Source organism: Engraulis encrasicolus, chromosome 1, assembly GCF_034702125.1.
Source record: "Engraulis encrasicolus isolate BLACKSEA-1 chromosome 1, IST_EnEncr_1.0, whole genome shotgun sequence".
In the NCBI taxonomy this organism is placed as follows: Eukaryota; Metazoa; Chordata; class Actinopteri; order Clupeiformes; family Engraulidae; genus Engraulis; species Engraulis encrasicolus.
The window spans coordinates 45,721,144-45,744,391 of record NC_085857.1 but is presented as its reverse complement, the minus strand read 5'-3'; the positions used below and the strand labels follow the sequence as shown (position 1 = coordinate 45,744,391).

General features: G+C 46.5%; 1 protein-coding gene across 5 annotated transcripts in view; it reads left to right on the top strand.

The window, feature by feature from the left end:
- LOC134452709 (bromodomain-containing protein 4-like) overlaps positions 1 to 18,652 on the top strand; it is a 33,623-nt gene extending 14,971 nt beyond the window's left edge. For 2 of the 5 annotated variants that reach the window (XM_063203241.1, XM_063203267.1), the window contains 19 exons: positions 784 to 941; positions 1,550 to 1,748; positions 2,246 to 2,421; positions 3,436 to 3,564; positions 3,794 to 4,009; positions 4,310 to 4,525; positions 5,922 to 6,208; positions 6,499 to 6,668; positions 7,150 to 7,413; positions 8,380 to 8,463; positions 8,865 to 9,539; positions 11,183 to 11,652; positions 12,059 to 12,239; positions 12,405 to 12,493; positions 12,707 to 12,794; positions 13,142 to 13,260; positions 14,100 to 14,275; positions 14,907 to 15,162; positions 17,511 to 18,652. In XM_063203241.1, coding sequence (XP_063059311.1) covers positions 784 to 941; positions 1,550 to 1,748; positions 2,246 to 2,421; positions 3,436 to 3,564; positions 3,794 to 4,009; positions 4,310 to 4,525; positions 5,922 to 6,208; positions 6,499 to 6,668; positions 7,150 to 7,413; positions 8,380 to 8,463; positions 8,865 to 9,539; positions 11,183 to 11,652; positions 12,059 to 12,239; positions 12,405 to 12,493; positions 12,707 to 12,794; positions 13,142 to 13,260; positions 14,100 to 14,275; positions 14,907 to 15,162; positions 17,511 to 17,579 — 4,022 coding nt within the window. In that variant the 3' untranslated portion in view covers positions 17,580 to 18,652. The remainder of the gene's footprint in view (positions 1 to 783; positions 942 to 1,549; positions 1,749 to 2,245; positions 2,422 to 3,435; positions 3,565 to 3,793; positions 4,010 to 4,309; positions 4,526 to 5,921; positions 6,209 to 6,498; positions 6,669 to 7,149; positions 7,414 to 8,379; positions 8,464 to 8,864; positions 9,540 to 11,182; positions 11,653 to 12,058; positions 12,240 to 12,404; positions 12,494 to 12,706; positions 12,795 to 13,141; positions 13,261 to 14,099; positions 14,276 to 14,906; positions 15,163 to 17,510) is intronic. The other 3 variants (XM_063203250.1, XM_063203272.1, XM_063203258.1) reach the window with 3 other exon arrangements.
- The last annotated feature ends 4,596 nt before the right edge of the window (positions 18,653 to 23,248 follow it).

Genomic DNA, 23,248 nt, shown 5'->3' with positions numbered 1-23,248 from the left:
GTTGCACCTAACTGACGCTTTTATCCAAAGTGACTTATTACAGGGTATTGGTTACAGTCCCAGTAGCAGTGTGAGGATAGCTGCCTCGCTAAAGGGCACTTAAACCATGGAGGGAGCAAGGGGTTGGTTAAGGGTGAGGATTGAACCTACAATCCTGTGATCTGAAATCCAACTCTCTAACCATTGCTTCAAAGATTTTGTGTTGTGAAATGTAATTTCACATCATTTATTTTCACTCTGGCAGTCGCGAGATTTCTCTTTTGGCAAGTTCATAAATGTTTACTTGAATAACTTTTATTAGGCAAGGCAAGGCCATTTTATTTGTATAGCGCACCGCATACATGAATGCAATTCAATGTGTTGTGCAGTAAAGTAAGATAAAAATGATAAAATAAAATAACATGAAATAAAATAAAAATAAAAGCATAAGGCATGGCTGGTGGTATTACTTACTTACGTTCCAATTCTGACTTATAGATCTTTTTGTTTTTCTTTACAATACATTTTTTTGCTGGTGGCAATTGTGTTTAACCGGATCACACCGCACTCTCGATTAAAAGGTGCCAAACATAAACAAAAACTGTGTAAAATTGAAAGAAAAATGTCTGCACACTTAAATCCCCTTCGTGTTCTTTTTAATAATAGGCCAAGCTTTCGGCCTACTGACCTTCCTCAGGGCTCAGTGGCAATTGAAGCCAGAAAGATATGGATCCATGGACTCGAGATCGATTATCATGGGAATGGATATTAGAATAACAAATGTGATGATTCATTTTTCCCCAGGTATGCTGTCCAGCATGGCTCCGTCGCTGGGGCCCTCCATGCTGCCTGCCCTGGAGCCGGCCTACCAGATGGGGGCGCTGGAGTGCCTGACGCAGGGCCTGACCTCCGTCAACCCCCCGCTGCTCACCGCCATGCCCCCCACCGCACCCCTAACCAAGGTAAGAAGAGGAGAGAGGGAGAGGGAGAGAGAGAGGATAGTGGCTGTGTTTAAAGGAGAGAAAGAAAGCGAGTAAGGGTGGTTGGTTGTGTTTCAGAGAAGGGGAGAGGGAGCGAGTGTGTGTGTGTGTGTGTGTGCGCATGTATGTCTATGCGGTAGGGAGAGCGAGTGTTGAGAGTCTGTGTGTCTCTTTGTTTTTGTACCCAAAGCCCAAAACACTCTTTCTCTCTCTTTCACACACACAAACTTCATATCCACCTTCTTTCATTCCATCTCTCAACTCTGCCCCATCTCTCCTTCCCCCTCTCACTCCCTCCCTCTCTCTCTATCTATCATTCCCTGTCCATACGTACTCCCTCTTTCTTTTGTCATTTCCCCTGTACATAATGACCTCTCTCTCTCTCTCTCTCTCTCTCTCCCGCTCCCCTCTCTCTCTCTCTCTCTCTCTCTCTCTCTCTCTCTCTCTCTCTCTCTCTCTCTCTCTCTCTCTCTCTCTCTCTCTCTCTCTCTCTCTCTCTCTCCCGCTCCCCTCTCTCTCCCCCTCTCTCTCTCTCCCTCTCCCCTCTGTCTCTCTCTCTCCCTCTCTCTCTCCCTCTCTCCCCTGAGCAGCAGAGGAAGAGTCAGAAGCGCAAGGCTGACACCACCACCCCCACGGCCAACGACCAGCTGAGCGAGTCGTCTCCCGCGGCCACCGAGCCCCGCCCCCCGCGCCGCGAGAGCAGCCGGCCCAAGCAGACGCGCCAGGACGCCCCCGACTCCCAAGGCCAGGGCATCAACATCAACCCGCACACACCACGGCCCACCAAGCGTAAGTGTGTGTGTGTGTGCGCGCGCGTGTGCGTCAGGCTTGTACGAAATTCCGAATGGAAAGAATTTCAATTCAAAGTAATGCCATAATACGGACACTAGGTGGTGGTGTTCTATGTACTTTCAATGGGTGGTGTAGATTAAATTAAAAGAAACTCAAGGTAATGGCACCACCTAGTGTTCGTATTATGGCATTATTTTGAATTGAAATTCTTTCCATTCGGAATTTCGTAACTGCCTGGTGTGCGTGTGTTGTCATCAGTGAGACTGTTGATTTGACTGGGAACGCTCCAAGTCCAGACGTCTTATGCCATTGTCTAGGCCGCAATGTGTAATGTACAGTAAGTGTTCTGGCGTAGGATTTTGTCAATGTTTTTTGTTATGTCATTGGTAGATTCCAACATTCCTTTTATTTAATGCCTCATTTGCTGACAAACTGTTTTCAGAGGTAGACGAGTAATTTTTTTGCGTGCGTTTCTGTGTGTTTGTGTGTTGTAGTGAGTCCCCGGCGTAGCAGGCAGCTGCGCTACTGCCGTGGCGTGGTGCGCGAGATGCATGCTAAGAAGCACGCCTTGTACGCCTGGCCCTTCTACCAGCCCGTAGACGCCCACGCCCTGGGACTACATGACTACCACGACATCATCAAACACCCCATGGACCTGGGAACCATCAAGGTAACACACACACACACGCACATGTATATATAATATATACACACACAACATCATCAGCATAGAGTATACGTAACAGAGGCTAACTAGCAGAGTTTGGCGTAGGACGTTAGTAAACCTCCCTCCCGAAGCCTCTTACAGTGCGGTAGCGTTGGGCTATTGGATCTGCCCTTAAGCTCAGCGGTATCGTACTGTGCCTCCCATTCCGAATGGATGCGTTGACTAGGAGGTGGCAAGTTTGCTTACCCGAGAGGGGCGAACTGTACGGGAACACCTCAGTTACATATACACACATGAACACAGAGTATACACACACACACACACACACACACACACACTGTCACACACACACACACACACACACACACACACACACTAGGGATGGTACAAACCGCACCGAAAACCGAAACCGTACAATTCACACACCATACCGAACCGTGAAATGCAGTCCGTGGCAAACCGCAATTCATGTACTGCCCAGAAAAATATGTAAAGCAGAGATTCTAGGAGTATCTTATCCAGTCTCTCTGATTGATACATTAGCATATAAGACCAATCAGAGGATGACAGAATTAAAATCACACCATTTTCACATTATAAGCCTATACAAACCATATGTAGGATATTTAGTGATAAGTCTGATTCTATTAGCCACTTGAAAGAGGGCATTTGGAAGGCGCATCATCACTTTATAATTGCAGTTATATAAATATGGTTTAATATTCCCAGTGCACCATTTATCATGAACTAAAAGAAAAAAAGAACCGTAGAGAACCGAAAACCGTGACCTTGATACCGTGATATGAACCGAACCGTGAATTTTGTGAACCGTTCCACCCCTAACACACACACACTCTTACTTAGTCTTACATGCATATGCACCGGGACTTCACAATAAAAGAGAATGAGGGTTGAAAAGAGAGAGAGGGAGACTGAAAAAGTTATCTCTGGTTAGAGTCCATTTCTGGTTGCAGCTACTGTAGGTTTCAGTTGTGTTGTTGTTGCGCTTTCCCCCAGGTGAAGCTGGACAGCTGGCAGTATTCAGATGCTCAAGACTTTGCCGCCGACGTTCGCCTGATGTTCTCCAACTGCTACAAGTACAACCCTCCAGACCACGACGTGGTGGCTATGGCTCGCAAGCTACAGGTACTGTATGTGGGCCCAGGCACAGACGTCAGGTGGTACAACCACATGCCCATAAAATAATTAGTAATACATAAAATAATTAGTAATTGGGAATTCATGTTCTGCAATGAATAGGCTTCTTAGATAATCCACTAAAACAAAAAACAAAAATTTAATCCATACAATAGTGGCATTTGTCGTTGCACCACCCTGACATGTGCTACTCCTAAAATATAATCTCTCCATGCAGGATGTGTTTGAGATGCGCTTCGCCAAGATGCCTGACGAGCCTATGGCCATGGCACTTCCTGCTCTAGTGCCCGCCCCCACCATGATGTCACAGCATCAGCAGGCCCCGCCCCCGCCCATATCCTTCAGCCAATCCGAGTCGGAGTCCGAGTCGGAGACGTCGGAGGACCACTCGGACCACGAGAGGGCCAATAGGCTCGCAGAGCTCCAGGAACAGGTGAGCGGAGAAAGATTTAATACTTACTTATTGGATTTCACCACCACCAGTTCATAACATTAAAATATTTCAAATTGGAAATGCACTCAGAGAGTGTAGACCTCCGCCAAGGAAGCTATTTGATAGAACGTTAAACTATGTCACACCCTAATTTTTTTCAAGTTTTTCTGCCTTGTTTTTGTGGAGTTAGAAACTGGAATGTTAACATTTCGCCCAATGGTGAAGAATCTTTTTTTTTTTTTAAATCCTAGATCTGGATCACTCCAAAATGTAATCACTTGTTCCTTTTGTCATTTCCAGCAACTCCACAAAGTTTCATCCAAATCCGTTCATAACTTTTTGAGTTATCCTGCTGACAATCAGACAGACAGACAGACAAACCAACGTGACCGAAAACATAACCTCCTTGGCGGAGGTCATAGTAGAACGTCTTCGCTGGGGACGAGAAGGGAGGAGCCCTCTCCTTCGCACCCTCAAGACAAGAAAGAACAACTGGTGTTGGGTCTTCAATTGCAGGTTGAGGTCCCAATCTCTCTCTCTCCCCCACTCACTTCCTGTCACAGTCTCACACTGTCCTACCAAATTAGATAGATAGGTAGATAGATGGGTAGATACAGCCAACATGAAAACATACATTATACAACCCAACACACAGTACATGACAAATAAAGGCATAAAACCCCTAAAAATATGTTTTTTTTAAATAAAAAAAATCTCCACTCCTTACTGACCTTGAGCAAGGCACCTAACCCTATACTGCTCCAGGGACTGTAACCAATACCCTGGAAATCACTGATCAAATTGGGTTGGATGAAAGTGTCAGCTAAGTGTAATGAGAGAAAGAGAGAGCGACTTGATTTATTGCCAAAGGGGAAATTGAATGCCACCTGGCCATCCACAAAACACATAACAGCAAGGTAAGACAAACGCATAATAAATAAATAAGAGCTAAGAAATAAATATGAAGCAGTCCATCATTAAAACACACAAAGAATCACCACAACATTATAAAACCACTAGAAAAGGCACTCAGCAGCTCTTGTTAAAAAGTCTGACAGCTGCAGGAGCAAAAGATCTCCTAAACCTTTCGGTGGAGCACCTAGGGAGGAGGAGCCTATGGCTCCTGACACTTTTTGTGAACATGCTTTTCACCCTCCTCATTGGCCGCTCCTCTAAAATTTGCGCCACTGAATTAAAGCACACACCAGTGATGGATCCCACTTTCTTGATGAGCTTATTTAGCCTGCCCCTGTCCTCCAGTGATATGTAATGTCATGTAATGTAATATACTGCAATGTATTGTATCCTTGGCTGCGATGCCCTTGAGCAAGGCACCTAATCCTTTACTGCTCCAGGGACTGTAACCAATACCCTGTAAATCACTGCATGTTGTTTTGGCTAATAGCTGACAGCAGTAAATAACTGTAAGATGCTTTGGATAGAAGCGTCAGCTAAGTGTAATGTACTGCAATGTATAGTGTGGCCAAGCATATTTCAACTTGCGTTGCACTGAGAATGAAAAGGCAGCAGTTTTTTTAAGAAAGACACTGTTGGTGATATTTTGCATATTTTATTCTATATATTTGATAAGGCCCCGCCTTTAAAGGTTCTGAACTTTTTTTTTTAGTACGTTTTGATTTTGGTTGTTGGATTTGTAAATGTGATATGATTTTTTTTGTTCTATCTGTATTGGCAAGATCTACCCAAAGCTTCTGAACTTCTGAATGCGGGCCCCAGCTTATAAGCTTGTATTTAGCTTCTCATGGGGACCCTTTCTCTCCACACTAATATACCTTTTTCAACTGAAAGTCTAAATGATGGTGTGAAGAGAAATAAATCATTCATTCATTCATTCATAACTGACAATATGTAAACAGTGAATCAACCATGTTGTGTCTCCCCCTTGTGGCAGCTGAAGGCGGTGCACGAGCAGCTGGCGGCGCTGTCCCAGCAGCAGCCCAACAAGCCCAAGAAGCGCGAGAAGGAGAAGGAGAAGAAGAAGAAGGACAAGCACAAGAAGAGGGGCAGCAGCAGCAGCACGCCGCCCGCCCCCCCTCGACACCACGAGCCGCCCTCATTGGCCGACGCCTTCTATGCCGACGCCCAGCCCCCCACCCTCCATCCAATCAGGAAGAGCAAGGGCAGCAGCAGCAGCGGAAGCAAGGAGGCGGCCCAGCCCAACAAGCCCAAGAAGTCAGGGTGAGATTGGGTGGATGGATGGATGGATGGATGGATAGTAGATACAGTATATAGATCAGGGATGGGCAACTGGCGGCCCGGGAGCCACATGCGGCCCGTAGATAAAACAGTAAGCCTAATTAAGAACATAGTGACCATATTTTTTAAAACAACTACTGAATCAACTCTCAATCATCTCTCTCTCTCTCTCTCTCTGTCTCTCTCGCTGTCTCTCTCTCTCTCTCTCTCTCTCTCTCTCTCTCTCTCTCTCTCTCTCTCTCTCTCTCTCTCTCTCTCTCCTCCTTCTACAGTAAAAAGGACCTGCTCCTCCAGCAGCATCTGAAGGCCGGACGCTCCTCAGCCCCTTCTGTTCCCGCCCCCTCCTCCTCCTCATTGGCTCCCTCCGCCTCCCTACTCCAATCAGACGACTCGGATGAAGACGACGACAAGGACGGCATCGTGACCGGGGTCACTGAGCGTGGTAGGAACCTGATGCTGTCGAGCCACTTTCATAATGATCTCATAATGATTTGATATATTATATATATATTGTGTTTTTTGTACATTTTTATTTTTGGTTTAATTCCAAAAATTAAACTAAACAAATCCACAAATCCTCTCCAAGCTGTGGTTAGAGAGTGGATCTTTCAATCTGGGGGTTGTAAGTTTGAATCCCACCTGACCTCTCCCTGTGGCTCATTGCTCCAGGGAGTGTAGCCAATAAAAAAATAAGGGTGGTTAGAGTAATGTAATATATGGGTTTCCCGTTTGTAAAAAAAATCCCTGACTCTTCCACTGTTGATCGTGGGAAACTGCTGTCACTCAAATAACGTGCTCCTGTGGTTGGCTGCTTGGCATCTTGCCCCTCCTCACAGTGTGAATGTTTGTAAACGGTAACCCTATGTATCCAATGTAATGTAATGTAATCTAATATATTTTAAATCCCTTTCCGTTGTCATCAGCGTCCACCGGCAGCCCCATGACGCTGGAGGAGAAGCGGCAGCTGAGCCTGGACATCAACCGTCTCCCCGGCGACAAGCTGGGCCGCGTGGTGCAGATCATCCAGACGCGCGAGCCGGCCACGCGCCACGCCAACCCCGACGAGATCGAGATCGACTTCGAGACGCTCAAGCCCTCCACGCTGCGGGAGCTGGAGCGCTACGTCAGCCTGTGCCTGAAACGCAACAAGAGAGGAGGAGGTGGTGGAGGTGGAGGTGGTGGTGGAGGTGAGTTGGTAGTGTTTAAGGATTATTTGTTTGTATGATGTTTGTTTGTAAGTGAGAAAAATTCAATTCCTCCACGCTGAGAGAGGTAGAGATATGTTGTCTGTGCTGCAAGGCAACAAGCTGGGAGGAGGGGGCCAAGGAGGGGGCCGAGGAGGAGGAGGAGGAGGAGGAGGGAGATGAGGGTCTCGCACTCTCTCACTCACAAACACTTCTAACTCAAGCCCCCCACACTGTCAGCCTGTGCCTGCGATGTGACAAGTGGGGGGAGGGGGAAGGAGAAGTTGAACGTGCTGTGTTGTTGTTTGTGTGTGTATCCATGCTCTGAGCTATAGAACTAGCTTGGCGACGCCATCCTATGCACTCCACCCAAAGATTTTGGCTCCGCACCTAGTCTGGCAAAAGCCTCCCAGCTCGGTTCGCTCACTGTTTAGCCAATCAGCAAACAGTTGAGAGTGGTGACGCAGAACTTACCCGCGAAGTCCGTTACTGATTGGTTAAGGTAACTATTTGCGACGCCATATCGTAACAGTCATGCTAATGAAGCACAATAGGGTTTTAATTTGAATTCGGAACTCGAATGAATTTAAATGGCAGAGTAAGATCAGACCATTTCCCACCCTCCATGGAGACGGATTGCGTTTTGGCTTTTGCCAGGTGTTTGACGGAGTCAACAGTCGCTTTCGCCCAGGCTACTGTAGAACTCCCTTAGCAACAAGTTAGAGAACAAGATGGCTGTGTGCGTGAGACTGACTTTGACTTTGACTTCGAAAGCCTATGACTGTGCCATGCGTATTTCCCCACTGCTTATGCAAGTCCCTTTTGATAAAAGGATCTGCTCAATGTAATGTAGTGAATGCATTGTAATGTGCCGAATGCAATGTAATGCGCATGTGTTGGAATGTGCTGAATGTAATATAATGTAATATAATATAATGTAATGGTGTGTATTGCAATGTGTGTCCTCAGCTGATAAGATGAAGGTGAAGATGGGCTCTTCATCGGGCAGCAGCAGCGACGGCAGCTCCTCAGACAGCGACACCTCTGAAACAGGTACACACACACACGATAATATACACACACACACACACACACACACGATAATATACACACACACACAGTTCCTCAGACAGCTCTCTGACCACAGGTAGATGCAGACTGCACACACTCCTCTAATATATAACATGCACAGACAGTTATTATTGCACATATATGTTTTAGTCTTGCCCCTTCACATAAACCTTCACACATTCATGCATGTAAATATAAACAGTCACAAGCACAAACTCATCACACACACCCACTCACACACACAGTGTTTCTCACACACTCTCTATATAGTCATGCACAACTTTTTATCTTTTTAGAAATTTGCCCATGAGTTGTTGATGATGATGATGATGATGTTGATGATGATCTTGACGATGATCTTTTTCTCTCCTCTTCCCTCCCAGGGCTGGTCCCCAAACAGAAGCCGAAGGCGCCCGCCCCGGTTGCCAAGCGATCCGCCTCTCAGAACACCACCACCGCCCACCACCACCACCACGCCCACCACAACCCCCCTTCCTCCACCTCCTCCTCCGCATCCTCCAAAGCCCAGCACAGCTCCCCTCTCACCCACCACCCTCCACACACACAACCACACACCCAGACCCACGCCCCCACTCAACCTCCACAACCTCCACCTCAACCCCCTCCCGCGGCCACAGGTCCTCCCCTGGCCCCCTCTCACCTGCTGGGCAACAGCAGTAGCTACGACCCCCTGGCTCACTTCACCAGCCAGTCCTTCGCCCCTACACAGCCTCCACAACAACAGCAACAACCTCCAGGGCAGCAGAGGGCGCTGTCCCAGTCTCAGCACCACAACACGCATCTCCATCACAACCAGCAGCATCCTCAGCATCAGCACCACCAGCCCCACCACCCCAACCACCCCCAGCAGCAGCAGCCTCCTCATCTCCCCCCACATAAGGGCTCTGCTCCGGGGCTGGCGTTTGGCCTGGAGGGCCCTAATGGAGCTGGTGGTGGAGCTGGTGCTGGAGATACGCACGGGGTGCCGCCTCAGCCCGACACTCACGCTTTCCTCAACCAGATGCCGTCCGCCATGACGGCACCAGGTAAGAGCGAGGGTATGGACGTCTTTTTTTATATCTTTAGCTAAAACACAAGTTATTCTTTTTTTTGGCTTTTAGTAGGAAGGTTAAGTGAGTTTTTCTTCAGACGTGTTTTATTGGATTCCTTGACCCCAAAAATGTTTACTTTGACACCAGTTTGGCATCATAGCGATAACAGAAGTAAAGTTATAGGGCACTATAGAGGATTTTCAGTGTATTGGCGGCCATTTTGAAAAAACATGTTTATTCTATGTTATATTCTGAAAAAAAGAGTGATTTCACTTGTGTCTTAGGATACATTTATTTTTATGACCCTAAGGTACTTCCATGCCAAAGGGGACCTTTGCATCATGACTTGAGGTCAAAGGCCTATTTTTTGGGCTTAACCTTCCTACTATTTTATTGCCTTTACTCATGATGGGACAGTCGAGTGAGACAGGAAGCAAGTGGGGAGAGAGAGAGACTGAGAAAGATCGGCAAATAACCCGGGCCGGAATTGAACCCTGTTCACCGGTGTAGCAGTGCGGTGCCCAGCCGTTTGAGCCACGGCTGATCCAGGGTCTGGAAGTCTAGCTGGTTCTTCTTGCCGCCCTTTCCTGTGGCCTCTGGAATTTTGCCCCTGTGTTGCCCCCGCCACATTCAACATCCCGATTGCCAATGAGAGGATGACCTTTGAAGAATGTGCATTCAAAATTTTGCCCCCGTGTTGCCCCCGCCTCCATGGAGAAAACCAAGTTTACGTTTCTCCACTCAACAATTTACTTGGGGCTTAGCACATTCAACATCCCGATTGCCTACGAGAGGATGACCTTGGAAGAATGTGTATTCAAGGTATTGAGTCAAGACTATGATCGCCGATGTCGAGTCTGTGGAACCACTGACCTGCAACATCATAATGGCGCATCACAGCGAGACCTCAGGAAAACATTGCGATTGGGCGATTGCGCTAAGCCCCCCACATTTGGGCTTACATTGTCCACGGGGGACCCCGGTTCGAGTCCGGCCGGGGTTGTTTCCCGGTCCTCCCCGTCTCTCTCCCTCCTAATCATTTCCTGTCTACTCTCACACTGTCCTGTAATAATAAAACCCCCCAAAAAATACTGGAAAAAAAAGAATTGGTTAGCCTGTACGTACTATGTAAACTTCTTCTGCATTTGATGTTGCTTTTTATCTTTAAGACTTCATTTAACAGTGTCATCTCACCCCTCCTTCTCCCCTCTCTCCTGTCCCTTCTCTCGGTTTCCTCCCTCTCTCTTTCTCTCTGTACATCTCCATATCTCCCCCCCACACACACACACACACCAATTCCCTCTCTCTCCCATTTGCCATCTACATCTCTCTCTCCTCTCTCCTCTCTCCATCTCCACCTCTCTCTCCCTCCATCTCCATCTCTCTCCCCTTCTCCCGTCTCTCATCCTCCATCTCTCCCCCTCCCCCTTCTCCTCCCTCCATCTCCATCTCTTCCCCCTCCCTCCATCTCTCTCCCCCTCCCCCTTCTCCGTCTCTCTCCCCCTCCCCCTTCTCCTCCCTCCATCTCTCTCCCCCTTCTCCTCCCTCCATCTCCATCTCTCCCCCTCTCCCTTCTCCTCCCTCCATCTCTCTCCCCCTTCTCCTCCCTCCATCTCCATTTCTCTCCACCTCTCTCTCTCTCTCTCCAGCCCTCCACTCTACTCTGCCGCAGCAGCCGTCCCGTCCCAGCCACCGCGCCGCCCCGCTACCCCCCAAGCCTCCGACTCCCCTCACCCCCACCACCCCCACGGCCCCCACCCCTACCCCTCCTCTCACCCAGCCCTCCATCCCTCCCCCTCATCCCTCGCTCCTCTCCTCCTCCTCCTCCTCCTCCACCACCACCACCAACTCCTCCTCCGCCACCGCCACCGCTCCTCCCTCCTCTTCTGTCTCCTCTTCCTCCTCCTCCTCCGCCTCCTCTTCTCTTCAGCGTCAGCAACAGGCTTCTCTCAGGCCCCTGCTGTCGCTGGGTCCCCTGGATCCCACCCCCACCCCGCTGCCGCCCCTGGCCCACCAAGGGAGCTCCATCCTGGGGCAGGTGTCGGCCCAGCCCCCCCAGGCCCTGCTGGAGGACGAGGAGGACGAGGAGCCCAATAGCCCTCCGCTGCCCATGGGACAGGTGTGTAGAGTAGAGTTACTGTATTGATCCCAAAGGAGATTTAGGTGCTGGCTACATGTATGCTCGTATACACGTATATTTTTTAAAGGTGGATATTATTTTAATCCGTTTATGTGTGAACACAACATCTGAATAAAAATAAAAACCCTAAATGGGATATTTTTAACAATAGACAGTAAACATTTTAAGAGCGTGTACACACACAATTTAAAATAAATCGTACTCTCTTTTTTTATTTTGCAAAGTTGAAGGGAGTATACCAAAGGACTAAAGTAGGTTCTAGAGTCCAAAAGGAATTTGGGATGGTTCACATAATAAAAGGATGTTGCTAAGAAAGTGACTTCATCATAGGCCGTTGCCAAGGAAGTGACCTCATGGCGTGTGTCTCTTGCTCTCGTCCAATCAGATGGATCAGCAGCTCCTGATGCAGCCGCTGGGCTTCAGCCCCTCGCCGCCGAGCCAGCTGGGCGGACAGCACACACACACGCACTCAAACACACACTCGCAACAGCAGCAGCAGCAGCGGGAGGAGAACGCAGCTGTACACACGCGCATCAAGGACGAGGAGTCGCCACTGCACAGCTCAGGTGAGACACACACACACACACACACACACACACACGGCTTTAGTCAGACCGTCACACACAAACACACTTACACAGTGCGACACAACTTGAGTGAGATGCACATCTGTGTGCACACACAAACAGTTCATACGCATTCTGACTGTGTTTCTCTCTCACTCCTGATAGGTCCGCTAAGGGATAGCCCCTCCCCTCTGTCCCAGTTCCACTCGATGGTCAACCAATCACCTGCCTTGGACATGCCGGACAGGAAGCCGGTCAGTATTTTTGTGTTTGTTCTTTTGAAGAGCGTGTGTGGCTGTGTGAGGTTTTTGCGTGCGTGTGTGTGCACGCGCATGTGCTTGAGTGTTGGTGTGTGTATGTGCATACACTTGTTTGAGAGAGAATGAGCGTGAGACATTTCATTATGTATTGCTCTTATCAGGGATGTTTGTAATATTAGTGTGTGTGTGTGTGTGTGTTGTTCTCAGCTGAAAGAGGAGAAGTTTCCTCTGTCTCCAGTCCTGGCCCTCAGTCCAGTTCACCAGGACGCCCCAGATACCAAGCCCAACATGCACAGTGAGTAGCAGGATAGGTCTGTCTGTCTGTCTGTCTGTCTGTCTAACATTAACATTGAGTACCAGTGTGTCTGTATGTTTCTGTGCGTAAAACTTCAGTTGGGAGGGTTGTAGCTTCCATATGAGTGACTTCTGAAGCCAAGTGATTAATTGAAGGTCAGGTTATTAGCTGTTGTTCCAAACAGATGGATAGGCAACAAAACTTTTAGCAACGGCTGTAGTTCGGCTGAGTGTATATGTTGTGTGCTCATACCGTACTACATACAGTATGTGGGTAGTCACAGACACAATGGCCATGCATGTTGCGTGTTAACTATATGCGGTCATCTGTGCGTTTCGTCCAATCAGGAGGCCACGTGAGGCAGGCGGACGGCCCCAGGCCACACCCCACATCGTCCCCGGCCCCACCACCATCTCTACAGGACAAAGTCAAGCAGGAGCCCAAGGGGGGCAGTGGGCCAGCTAAGGTAAGGCTGTGTTGATCTGCGTGCGTGCGTGCGTGCGTGTGTGTGTAAACAAGTGTTGCTGTTCGTGATTATTTGTACATGGGCAGCCATGCCTCGATGGTTAGAGCTCTGGCCTTTAGATCAGAAGGTTGTCAGTTCAAATCCTACCCTCCACCTTCATCCACTCACTGATGTGCCCTTGAGCAAGGCACCTAAGCCCACATTGCTCCAGGAAGTGTAACCAATACCCTGTACCTAAATAACTGTATGTCGCTTTGGATAAAAGCGTCATTTTAATTGGAAATGTGCTTATGTGTTAGGATGGTGAGGATGGCCAGTCTAGTGGGCATTATAACTAAATAATATAATCAGGGCTCTAAATTGGTATAATAACTATAGTACTTCTAATAAATCTGTGTCATTAGGATGGTAAGGTGAAGAACATGGACTCCTGGGCTAGCCTGGCTGGCATAATAATGATATAATGTATAATATGACTGTGTCTTATGTGTTAGGATGGTAAGGTGAAGAACATGGGTTCCTGGGCCAGCCTGCCTAGTATAATTAGTTCAAGTTCAAGTTTCAATTTTATTGTTCCCAAAGGGGCAATTAAGTGTTCAGCAAGTCAACAACATATAGACAACAGATAACAGGACAAACCATAAAGTGCAGGGTTTAAAACATGACCATAAATAGAGTTAAAATTAGCATAAGAAACATCATAATAATACTACTAATAATAATTACTATATAATATAACTATAATTTGTATGTCATTAGGATGGTAAGGTGAAGAACATGGGCTCCTGGGCGTAATAATGTAATGCAATATGTAATATATATCTCTACTGTCTTATTAGGATGGTAAGGTGAAGAACATGGGCTCCTGGGCCAGCCTGGCTGGTGGTATGCGCCGCTCCTCATCCTCCTCCGCTTCCTCCACGGCGCGCTCCTCCAGCGACAGCTTCGAGCAGTTCAGACGCGCCGCCCTCGAGAAGGAGGAGAGAGAACGTGCACGACGACAACAGGAGAAGAGGTGTGTGTATATGTGTGTGTACGTGTATATGTGTGTGTGTGTGTGTGATGTGTGTCACTTTGCCTGATGAAGACCTGAAGGTCGAAACGTTGCTCGATTAAATCATAAATAGACAAGCAGTGTCGCGGACTTCTCTTTTCACTTATATGTGTGTGTGAGCCTCCCTCGAGAAGGAGGAGAGTGTGTGCATGTGCGTGTGTGTATGTGTGCACCGCTCTGCAGAAGGAAAGGGAAGGTGTGTGTGTGTGTGTGTAGGTGCAGTGTAATGTATTTATGTGTGTGGGTGAGGGAGCGGGCAAGCCAACAGAAAGACAAGTATGTGCGAAAGAGAAACAAGAGGAAAGTGAGTATAGTGGTCTTACCAATATATATATATATTGTGCCTGTGTGTGTGTCTATGCGTGTCTATGCATGTGCGTGTCTGTGTGCTTGTGTGCGCGCATGTCTGTGTGCTTGTGTGCGTGCGTGTCTGTGTGCTTGTGTGCGTGCGTGTCTGTGTGCTTGTGTGCGTGTCTGTGCGTGCGTGTCTGTGTGCTTGTGTGCGTGTTTGTCTGTGCGTGTGTCTGTGCGTGTATATATGCGTGTGTGTGTGTCTGTGTCTGTCTGTCTGCGTGCGTGCCTGTGTGTCTAGGTCCCGTGAGAGTGAAGACCCAGCAGACCAGCTGCGTCGTGGATCAGACGATCAGCCGCCGCCACAGCAGCAGCAGCAGTCTGGACGCAAGCGGGGCGAGCACGCGGCACACGCGTCGTCGCACACAAACACGCCCCCCCAGGCCCAGTCCCCGCACCCCCCCACTCCGCCCGCCGCTCCCGCCCAGAGCCTCAGCACCCCCGACCAGAGAGAGATGGCCCGACGCCGCGAGCAGGAGCGGAGGAAGAGAGAGGCGGTGAGTATTGTAACACACACACACACACACACTGTCAGGGTTCCCACACGTCCTGGAAAACCTGGAAAACCTGGAAATTTAGAGATGTGTTTTCAAGTCCTTGAAAGTCCTGGAAATTCACCAAATGTCCTGGAAAAAAAATATTTGACCTGGATTTTTTTTCCTTCAACTTCGAGTCTGGACATGACGATTCAATTTATATCCACCTAGGTGTATTGAATACATTATTGTCCACACACACACACACACACACACACACACACACACACACACACACACACAGTTTGGTCAGGTTGCCATCTTTGATTGCACTTATACAGTCATATTCTTTGACTCAGTGTTGCCAAAAGTCGCTAGAAGTCGCTAGTTGGCTTGCTGAAAAGTCGCTAGCTGATATCATGGCGTTATATATCTCTCGAAAACCTTACGGTCATAATAGGCCTACAAATAGGCAGTGCTAGCACTTCCTTACAAAAAATTGTACTGCTATCTTTTTTGGAGATCAGAGCTTTCAGTCTCACTAGCCACTTTGAAAGCTAGTTTGATCTTTGGTGTGACAAATCACAGTAGTCGCATCAATTGTTTGTATGCAAGAATATTCCAGAGAAAAAGAAACTGGCAACAAAACTGGCTTGCAGAAAGACAGAAACCACTGGCCACAATGGTTGGTGAGCAAAAAAGTCAAAGTCAAGTCTTGTGGAGAATGCATTTAAATCCAAGTAGCCTACACTATTTTTTGCGATAAGAGAGAGACTATTATTACTAATATTACTAATAAACGTTTTGTGGATCAGAAAGCATTTCAATTGAACAGAGGCTGCACGTGCTGGGCTTGCGAAATTTGACATAGGGGTGTGGTCGCCAAGCTCCAGCAGATTCCTACTAGCGGGACAGCTGGTGATCTTCAACCGCAACCCAGGTCAATACCTTTGGACAAAGAACATAGAATGGATAAGAACGCTTATTCGCAGGAAATTGCATTGGCCACGGTGTAGTACGGGGGCATAGCCCGGGGACACCAATGCGCAGTGGATGCAAGGCCATGATCGATAAAAATTGTGACACTGGAAACTCCGCAATTTGAATTGCATTGTGGGTGCGAGAAGCTGCTGCTAGTTCCGGCCCGGTCAAAATAGGATGTCCTGTCGTCAATGTTCAGTTTGTGGTTAAATTACAGCTGTCATTCAGCCTTAATTACAGCTGACACAAATTCACTATGTCCTATGACCTGTTCCACACTCCAGCCCTGGCGGTAGTGGCTTTGCATTTTGCCAGTACTAAGCAAATAACGTACATTGGATAAGAAGTATCACTCAATGGAAAATGCATTGGGTTAGGTGTAGTCCGAGGACATTGCTTAAAGACACTGTGCTCATGGTCAGTGGGTGCAACGCCATAATGGATAAAATCTGAACTCTGTAACTTCGCAAAATTGGTCAAGAGAGGAGATCCAGTTGTCAGTGTTAAATGTAATCCCTCCTATCACTAGTCTCCTTAGTACTAACTGCAGAAGAAGAAAGTGACTCCCCTTGCGGCCATGCCATGCTATGCTCTTATGACGTCTTTGGACGTACCCTCTTCCCTAACACACTGTACTCATTCATTACAACTCATTTCAACCTTAAAGTCACATTGTCTCTAAAATTCATTGTGTGTCGCTGTGTATGTCCAAATTGTGGGTCCGACGGATGAAATATCCGTCCTGAATTATCCAAAAATAGTCCTGGAAATGTCCTGGAAATATCCTGGAAAATTATTTTTGAAAAAGTGTGGGAACCCTGCACTGTACATGCAGTTCACACACACACACGCACACGGAGCAGGATAGGAGGAAGCGTGTCTGTGTTGTCGAGGTGTCTCCTCAGTACTGTCTCATATCCCTGTGTAACGCCTGTGTGTGTGTGTTAACTGCCTCGTATCCCTGTGGAACACCTGTGTTTGTTTTCTGTGTGTGTGTGTGTGTGTGTGTGTGTGTGTGTGTGTGTGTGTGTGTGTGTGTTGTCTGCCTATCCCTGTGTTAACGTCTGTATCCCATATCCCTGTGTAACATCTGTGTGTGTGTTGTCTGCCTATATCCCTGTGTAACGTCTGTGTGTGTAACACCTGTGTGTGACATGCCTGTATCTCATATCCCTGTGTAACGCCAATATCCGTAACGTGCGTGTGCGTGCGCGTCTGCGTGTGCGTACGTGTAACACCGGTGTGTGTGTAACGCCTGTGTGTGTAACGCCTGTATCTCATATCCCTGTGTAACGCCTGTGTGTGTGTGTAACGCCTGTGTGTGTAACGCCTGTATCTCATATCCCTGTGTGACGCCTGTATGTATATTGTCTTGTGTGTCTCCTCAGTCGGCCACGCTGATCGACATGAACTTCCAGAGCGACCTGATGGCCATCTTTGAGGAGAACCTCTTCTGAAGGACGGAGCACCTGACAAGACGACAAGACAAAACCTCTCTCTCTCTCTCTCTCTCTCTCTCTCTCTCTCTCTCTCTCTCTCTCTCTCTCTCTCTCTCTCTCTCTCTCTACGTCTCTAACGGAAACACTGGATGAGACGACAAGAAAAGACATGACAAGACCTCCCTCCATCTTTCTCCCTGTGTGATTCTAAGGAGATTTTTTTTCTAAAGGACTGCGCATCAAACGAGACGACAAGACAAAAAAAAGACTAGAGTTCCCTCCATCTCTCTCTTTCTCTCTCTCTCTCTCTCTCTCTCTCTCTCTCTCTCTCTCTCTCTCTCTCTCTCTCTCTCTCTCTCTCTCTCTCTCTCTCTCTCTCTCTGTGTATGTGTTTGAAGAGACCCTCTTTTGAAGGATGGAGCATTGGACAAGACGACAAGACCTTCCTCCATCTCTCTGTATTTCTTTAAAGAAAACCTCTTCTGAAAGAAGAATGAGTGCACCTCACAACACCTGACAAGACAGCAAAACAAGACCTTTCCCTTTCTCTTTCTCTATCTGTCTCTCTCTCTCTCTCTCTCTCTCTCTCTCTCTCTCTCTCTCTCTCTCTCTCTCTCTGAGGAGAACATCTTTTGAAGGAAGGATCACTCCTTCAACACCTCAATGGCTGACACTCTCCCTCTCTCTTTCTCTCTCTCTCTTGGTCTTTGTCTTCCTTCTTCCAGTATTTGTCTTGGTCTCTCTCACTTCGTCTGTTCTGAAGCCCCGGTGTTCAGTTCAGGTTGTCGGGGGCAACCTTCAGACAGCTGAGGGATGTCTGTGCTGCCATGACGATTGGCCAATGGAAAACCAGAGGCACAGACAAAAAAAGGAACTTGTTTTAAGAGACAATTCAAAATGTAAACATTTTTTGTTTGTTTTTTTCCAAGTCTGTTTTTTTGAAAGTGAATACGCGTATTTAAGATGGTGTACTTCTGGAGGAATGAAAATGTTAAGCTTACGGATGAATCAGGAAGTCGATTTTTTTTAATGCCTTTCTGCATTTGTTTTTATGCCCTTTTTCCACACACTCTCTCTTTCTTGCCCCTCCCTCTCTCGCTCTCGCTCTCTTGCGCTCCCCCGCCCTCCTCCTCTCCTCTCTTTTTCTCTCTCTCCCTCCTTCCCTCCCTCCCTCTATTGGCAATGGGCCATTTTTCTCATTACCTCTGATCAGACACCTTAGATCCAATGCATTCGAAGCAGTTTTACGTTGCATCCGGTGGCATAGACATAAACACAGACACACCACTGTATTTGTCTATGGCTTTCTGCTTGAAACCGGTCGTCGTTTAGACCTGCATTGCTTCAAACCAGAACGTGTTTGATGTCATTGCAAAAAAAAAAGGCGATTTAAGCTGCAATTACTCAAGTCTGTAATCCCCACCCACTCGTGTCATCCTAGTATCCCCATTGGTTGGGGTGTGTGTGGATGGGCGGTCCCGCAGTATCCCCGCCTACTGAACTTGACATACCAGAGTTTCAAGTCTATTTTGCCATTTCAGCAGTATAGAAATACAGTCGCTGGGAATGTATGTTGGTCTACATTTGGTCTACAACTGGTCTACATAGTGGTAGTTGAGCAGCTTGAATGCCAACCGTTGGGTCCATCCACACCCTTCAGCTTCACCCATGGTGCTGTGCCAGAGTATTCATCTCATGTTCTTAGTCCGGCTTAGCCAGGCTAGCAGTCGGGGCCCAGGACTAAGTCATTTGAAAGGGCCCCAAACCCAATAATACATACAATGTAGTGAGGCCTCACTTCCCGGCCCTTTGTCGTCGTCGTCCACCCTGTCGGCTTGTCAGGCTAGCAGTATGCATGTCTTTAGGTTCAGCCTTTGCCGTTGGCGTAGGGGTTCGGGCAGTGATGATAACCCAGACTGACGTGTAAACAGAACGGAGCTCACATTGCCCAATCATAGGGGCTCTGGGTACCCCATTACAAGGTTTTGCTAAAAATCTGTGGAAAAGCAAGGGATGGTGTGTGGGTGTGTGTGGGGAGCAGTGAAGCTCAGAGAAGCCAGACTCGAAAAAGTGTTGTGCGTGCGTGTGTGCATCAATGGAATTGCAGGTGTTTAATGAGGTGTTATAAAGGCTGGATAAACTGGTTAAGTCGTATCATATTTTACCCTTCAGAGAGCATTATTATTATTATTATCATTTTTACTATTATTGTTATTGTGTCTATTGACACTTGACACATAAAAAAGCTGTCAGTCAGACATGAGTGGGTGGACGATGGACACACACACACACACACATAAACACACACACACACACACACACACACACACACACACACACACACCCCACAACCTTATGGACCTCCAGCTCAAGTCTGTGTTTCCTGTTGTGACGTTATTGGCCAATCGCTGACCACTGTGCTGGTCTCATTGGCCAATCGCTGACCACTGTGCTGGTCTCATTGGCCAATCGTTGGCCACCTCCTCCGGGCCTTGTGCAAGCCCAAGCCTGGCACACACATGCAAAACATGCACATGCAGTGTATCATACTATAGTAAATATATATACATACAAAAAAACAATTGACACACAGTCAAAAAAAATGAAATATTTATAAATTACACATGAAAATTAAGTATTTAGAGGGAAGAAGAAAAAAAAAGTTTCTGGATGGGGATAGGAGCTTTTGGTTAGGCTGAGCACAGATTTGTTTGTTATTATGGTTAACGATTTTTTAAAAAGATTCTACTGTAAAGATGCGTTTTCATTGTTTTTATCTCCCCCTCTTACCACCACCACCCTGCACCTCTCTCTTCATCTTGTGGTGGTCTCTTTTCCCCTAAATGAGATACTGTCTTTATTCGCTTCGACTTCCATTACTTTCATTCTCCTCCATTGCATCTTGGTCTTCCTTCCATCATCATCGTTCATCGTTCATCTTCATCTTGATCTTCATCCTCATCATCATGATTACCCATCTCGTGCGACAGCAAATGGCTAATTTGGAGACACTCAAAATCTTCATCCCATTGCTCGATCTCTCTCTCAGCCAGAGTCAGAAAAACACTTTGTGTGTGTATGTGTGTGTGCATCTGTGTGTGAGAGAGTGGGAAAGTGTGTGTGTGTGCGTGCATGTTAGTGAGAGTGTGTGTGTGTGTGTCTGGTTTGTGATCAAGTCAAGCGATGCGTAATGAGAAGGACGAAGGCTTTGCTCAGCAAGCTGACACGGCAGACTCAGAGAGGAGGGAACTGTTATTATACTATTACTATTATGGAGTGCTGTTGAAACGCACTGCGCTTATTTCTGTGAAGGTTTAATAAAGGTATTTTAAAAAAATAAAAAGAATTGAATGAATGAGTTGAATGAATGGGGTGTGTCGGGGAGTGGGCCTGCAATTGTGTGTAGTTATTTTTAAATTTGAAATATTTTTTGTTTTGTTTATTCATACCTAGTGGCTTAGTCAACTGTCAAATAACACCCCCATCTTTTCTTTTCATTCTCTTTTACTTTTGACTTTTATTTTGCTTTTTGTTTTTGAATGTAATGGTTGGTTTGGTTTGTTTATGTTTAGTTTCTGTGGTAACGGCTCAAAATGTGTTGCCACGGCCTGTTGGGTTGTGTTTTTATTTTGCTCTTCTGAGTAAAAAAAAAACCCACAAGTACAAACAAAACAATAGCATTTGGTTTTTAGTTTGTCTTCTCATGTGTTGTCTTTTACAGATATGTGTTTTTATGATTTTTCTCTCTATCTTTTGTTTTTGCTATTTTTTGTTTGTTTGTTTTCTTGTTTGGTGAGTTAATGATTTTGATTTTTTTTTTCCCTTTCCTCTGCTCTCAGCTACTCGGTTGGTTTTACAAGTGTAGGGTGAGATCATCGAAGTCGATCTTTTCATTCTGTTAAGGCTCTGGAGTAATCCCTTTTGTTTTTTCTTTTATAAAAAAAAATATAGAAATGGAACAAAAAAAGATGAAATAAAGTAATATTTTAAATTATACCTTTTTGTGTGTTCTTACCCTTCTCATTCGACATACATAGAACGTCCCCAATGTGTCTTGGATTCAGCTGTCCTTAACAGCTGCAGAAGAAAACCAACAGTAACATACACCGTAAAAAGACATTTCCAGTCGAGAATGCTTTGAACTCTGAACACAATTAAATTAGCTACCAGAATACCAAGGACCATGCCATAATGTAAAGTATTCCTAATACCTTTTTTTTTCTTGAAGCCCCCCTTACCTGTACCTCAGACAAGCTACGCCACCCATCTCAAACTTTTCAAGGTACGCATAAAAAAAAAGGATGCAAGTGATTCATGACTTGACATAAGGACCAAAAGTGTTCATTTGGCTTTGATTTAGTGCAATTACAGTATAATGTTCACAAGCAGAATCACAACCTCAACACAGACAAAATCCTGTGGACCCCCTGAAATCTCTGGCGCTCCCCTAGGGGGGGGCTCACCGGACCCCAGGTTAAGAACCACCACAGAATGTGAAACTGCTGTAGTAGTTTCTACACAGCTCATACTCATGCCCTGCAGTCAATATGATGATGTGTGTGTATGTGCGTGCCGTGTGTAAGAATTAATTCTAAGTTCAGAATGATGATCCCTGGTGCAATGGTGCACATAATTATGAGGCTACCATGCCACAAACATGGGCTGTCTGTCCAAGGCAAGGCCAGGCAAGTTTATTTATATAGCGCATTTCATACGCAGGAGCAACTCAATGTGCTCCACAAAGTTAACAAATGTAAATTAAAGGAAACAGGGAAGATAGAGAGAGTCAAAAAACATTTAAAACATTAAGATAAAAAAATAAGGTGAAAATAATAATAAAGACCAGTGCATGTAAAGAAATTGACAACAAAGCTGAATCCATTCGACTCTACCAGTGTCTCTCAAAGTGAAATGTTCTAGCCTTGCTATTGTGAGCCACGCCCATTTTTCGCAGGAGTATCCAATTATTAATTACACTCAGAACAAGTTATTGTTCTGTTACGTGAAAAATGACTGTTACTCGTACTAGCAAGGCTAGATCAAAAATACTGAATCAAACAAAGATATCGCAAACCACGCCCACTCAATGCAAAAGCTTGTGCTCAAGTTGGGTCTCCTAAGGGGGCGTTGTCCCCTACTTCTTCTTCTCTTTTTGAGGTGCTTGCGCAAGACGTGCGCTACCGCCATCTACAGCGCTAAGGGGACTTCATTGATTCTCAACCTCAGGACTCCGAAGGTCTCCTAACCGAAGGTCTCCTAAAGGGGCGTTCACCCAACATAAAGTGGATACCGGAAAGGAAACAAAATGACGCTTCTTGGTTACATCCACTTTCTTTGGCTAGATCACGTCACTTTGGTCACCTTTGACCTCAGCTGATGCCTGTTGCAGTGTGTGTTGTTCTATCATCCTTCCACTAGGTGGAGGCAGTGCACATATATTGCTCTACTTACACATGTATGAGGATTTCACAATGATGCTTAAACATTTTTTTACACTGTATGCCTCAACAAACAAGACTGGCCTACAGTATATGAAACAGACTGCATAATATGTAGAATAAGGAAAATACAACAGAGGCATGCTGCCATTCAATTAAATTCAGTTCCATTAAAATAAACCTTGATTTGCCATGTCATGGCATGATTCACTGTGAGTAGTCAAATTAACATTGTTTCTTCTTCAGATT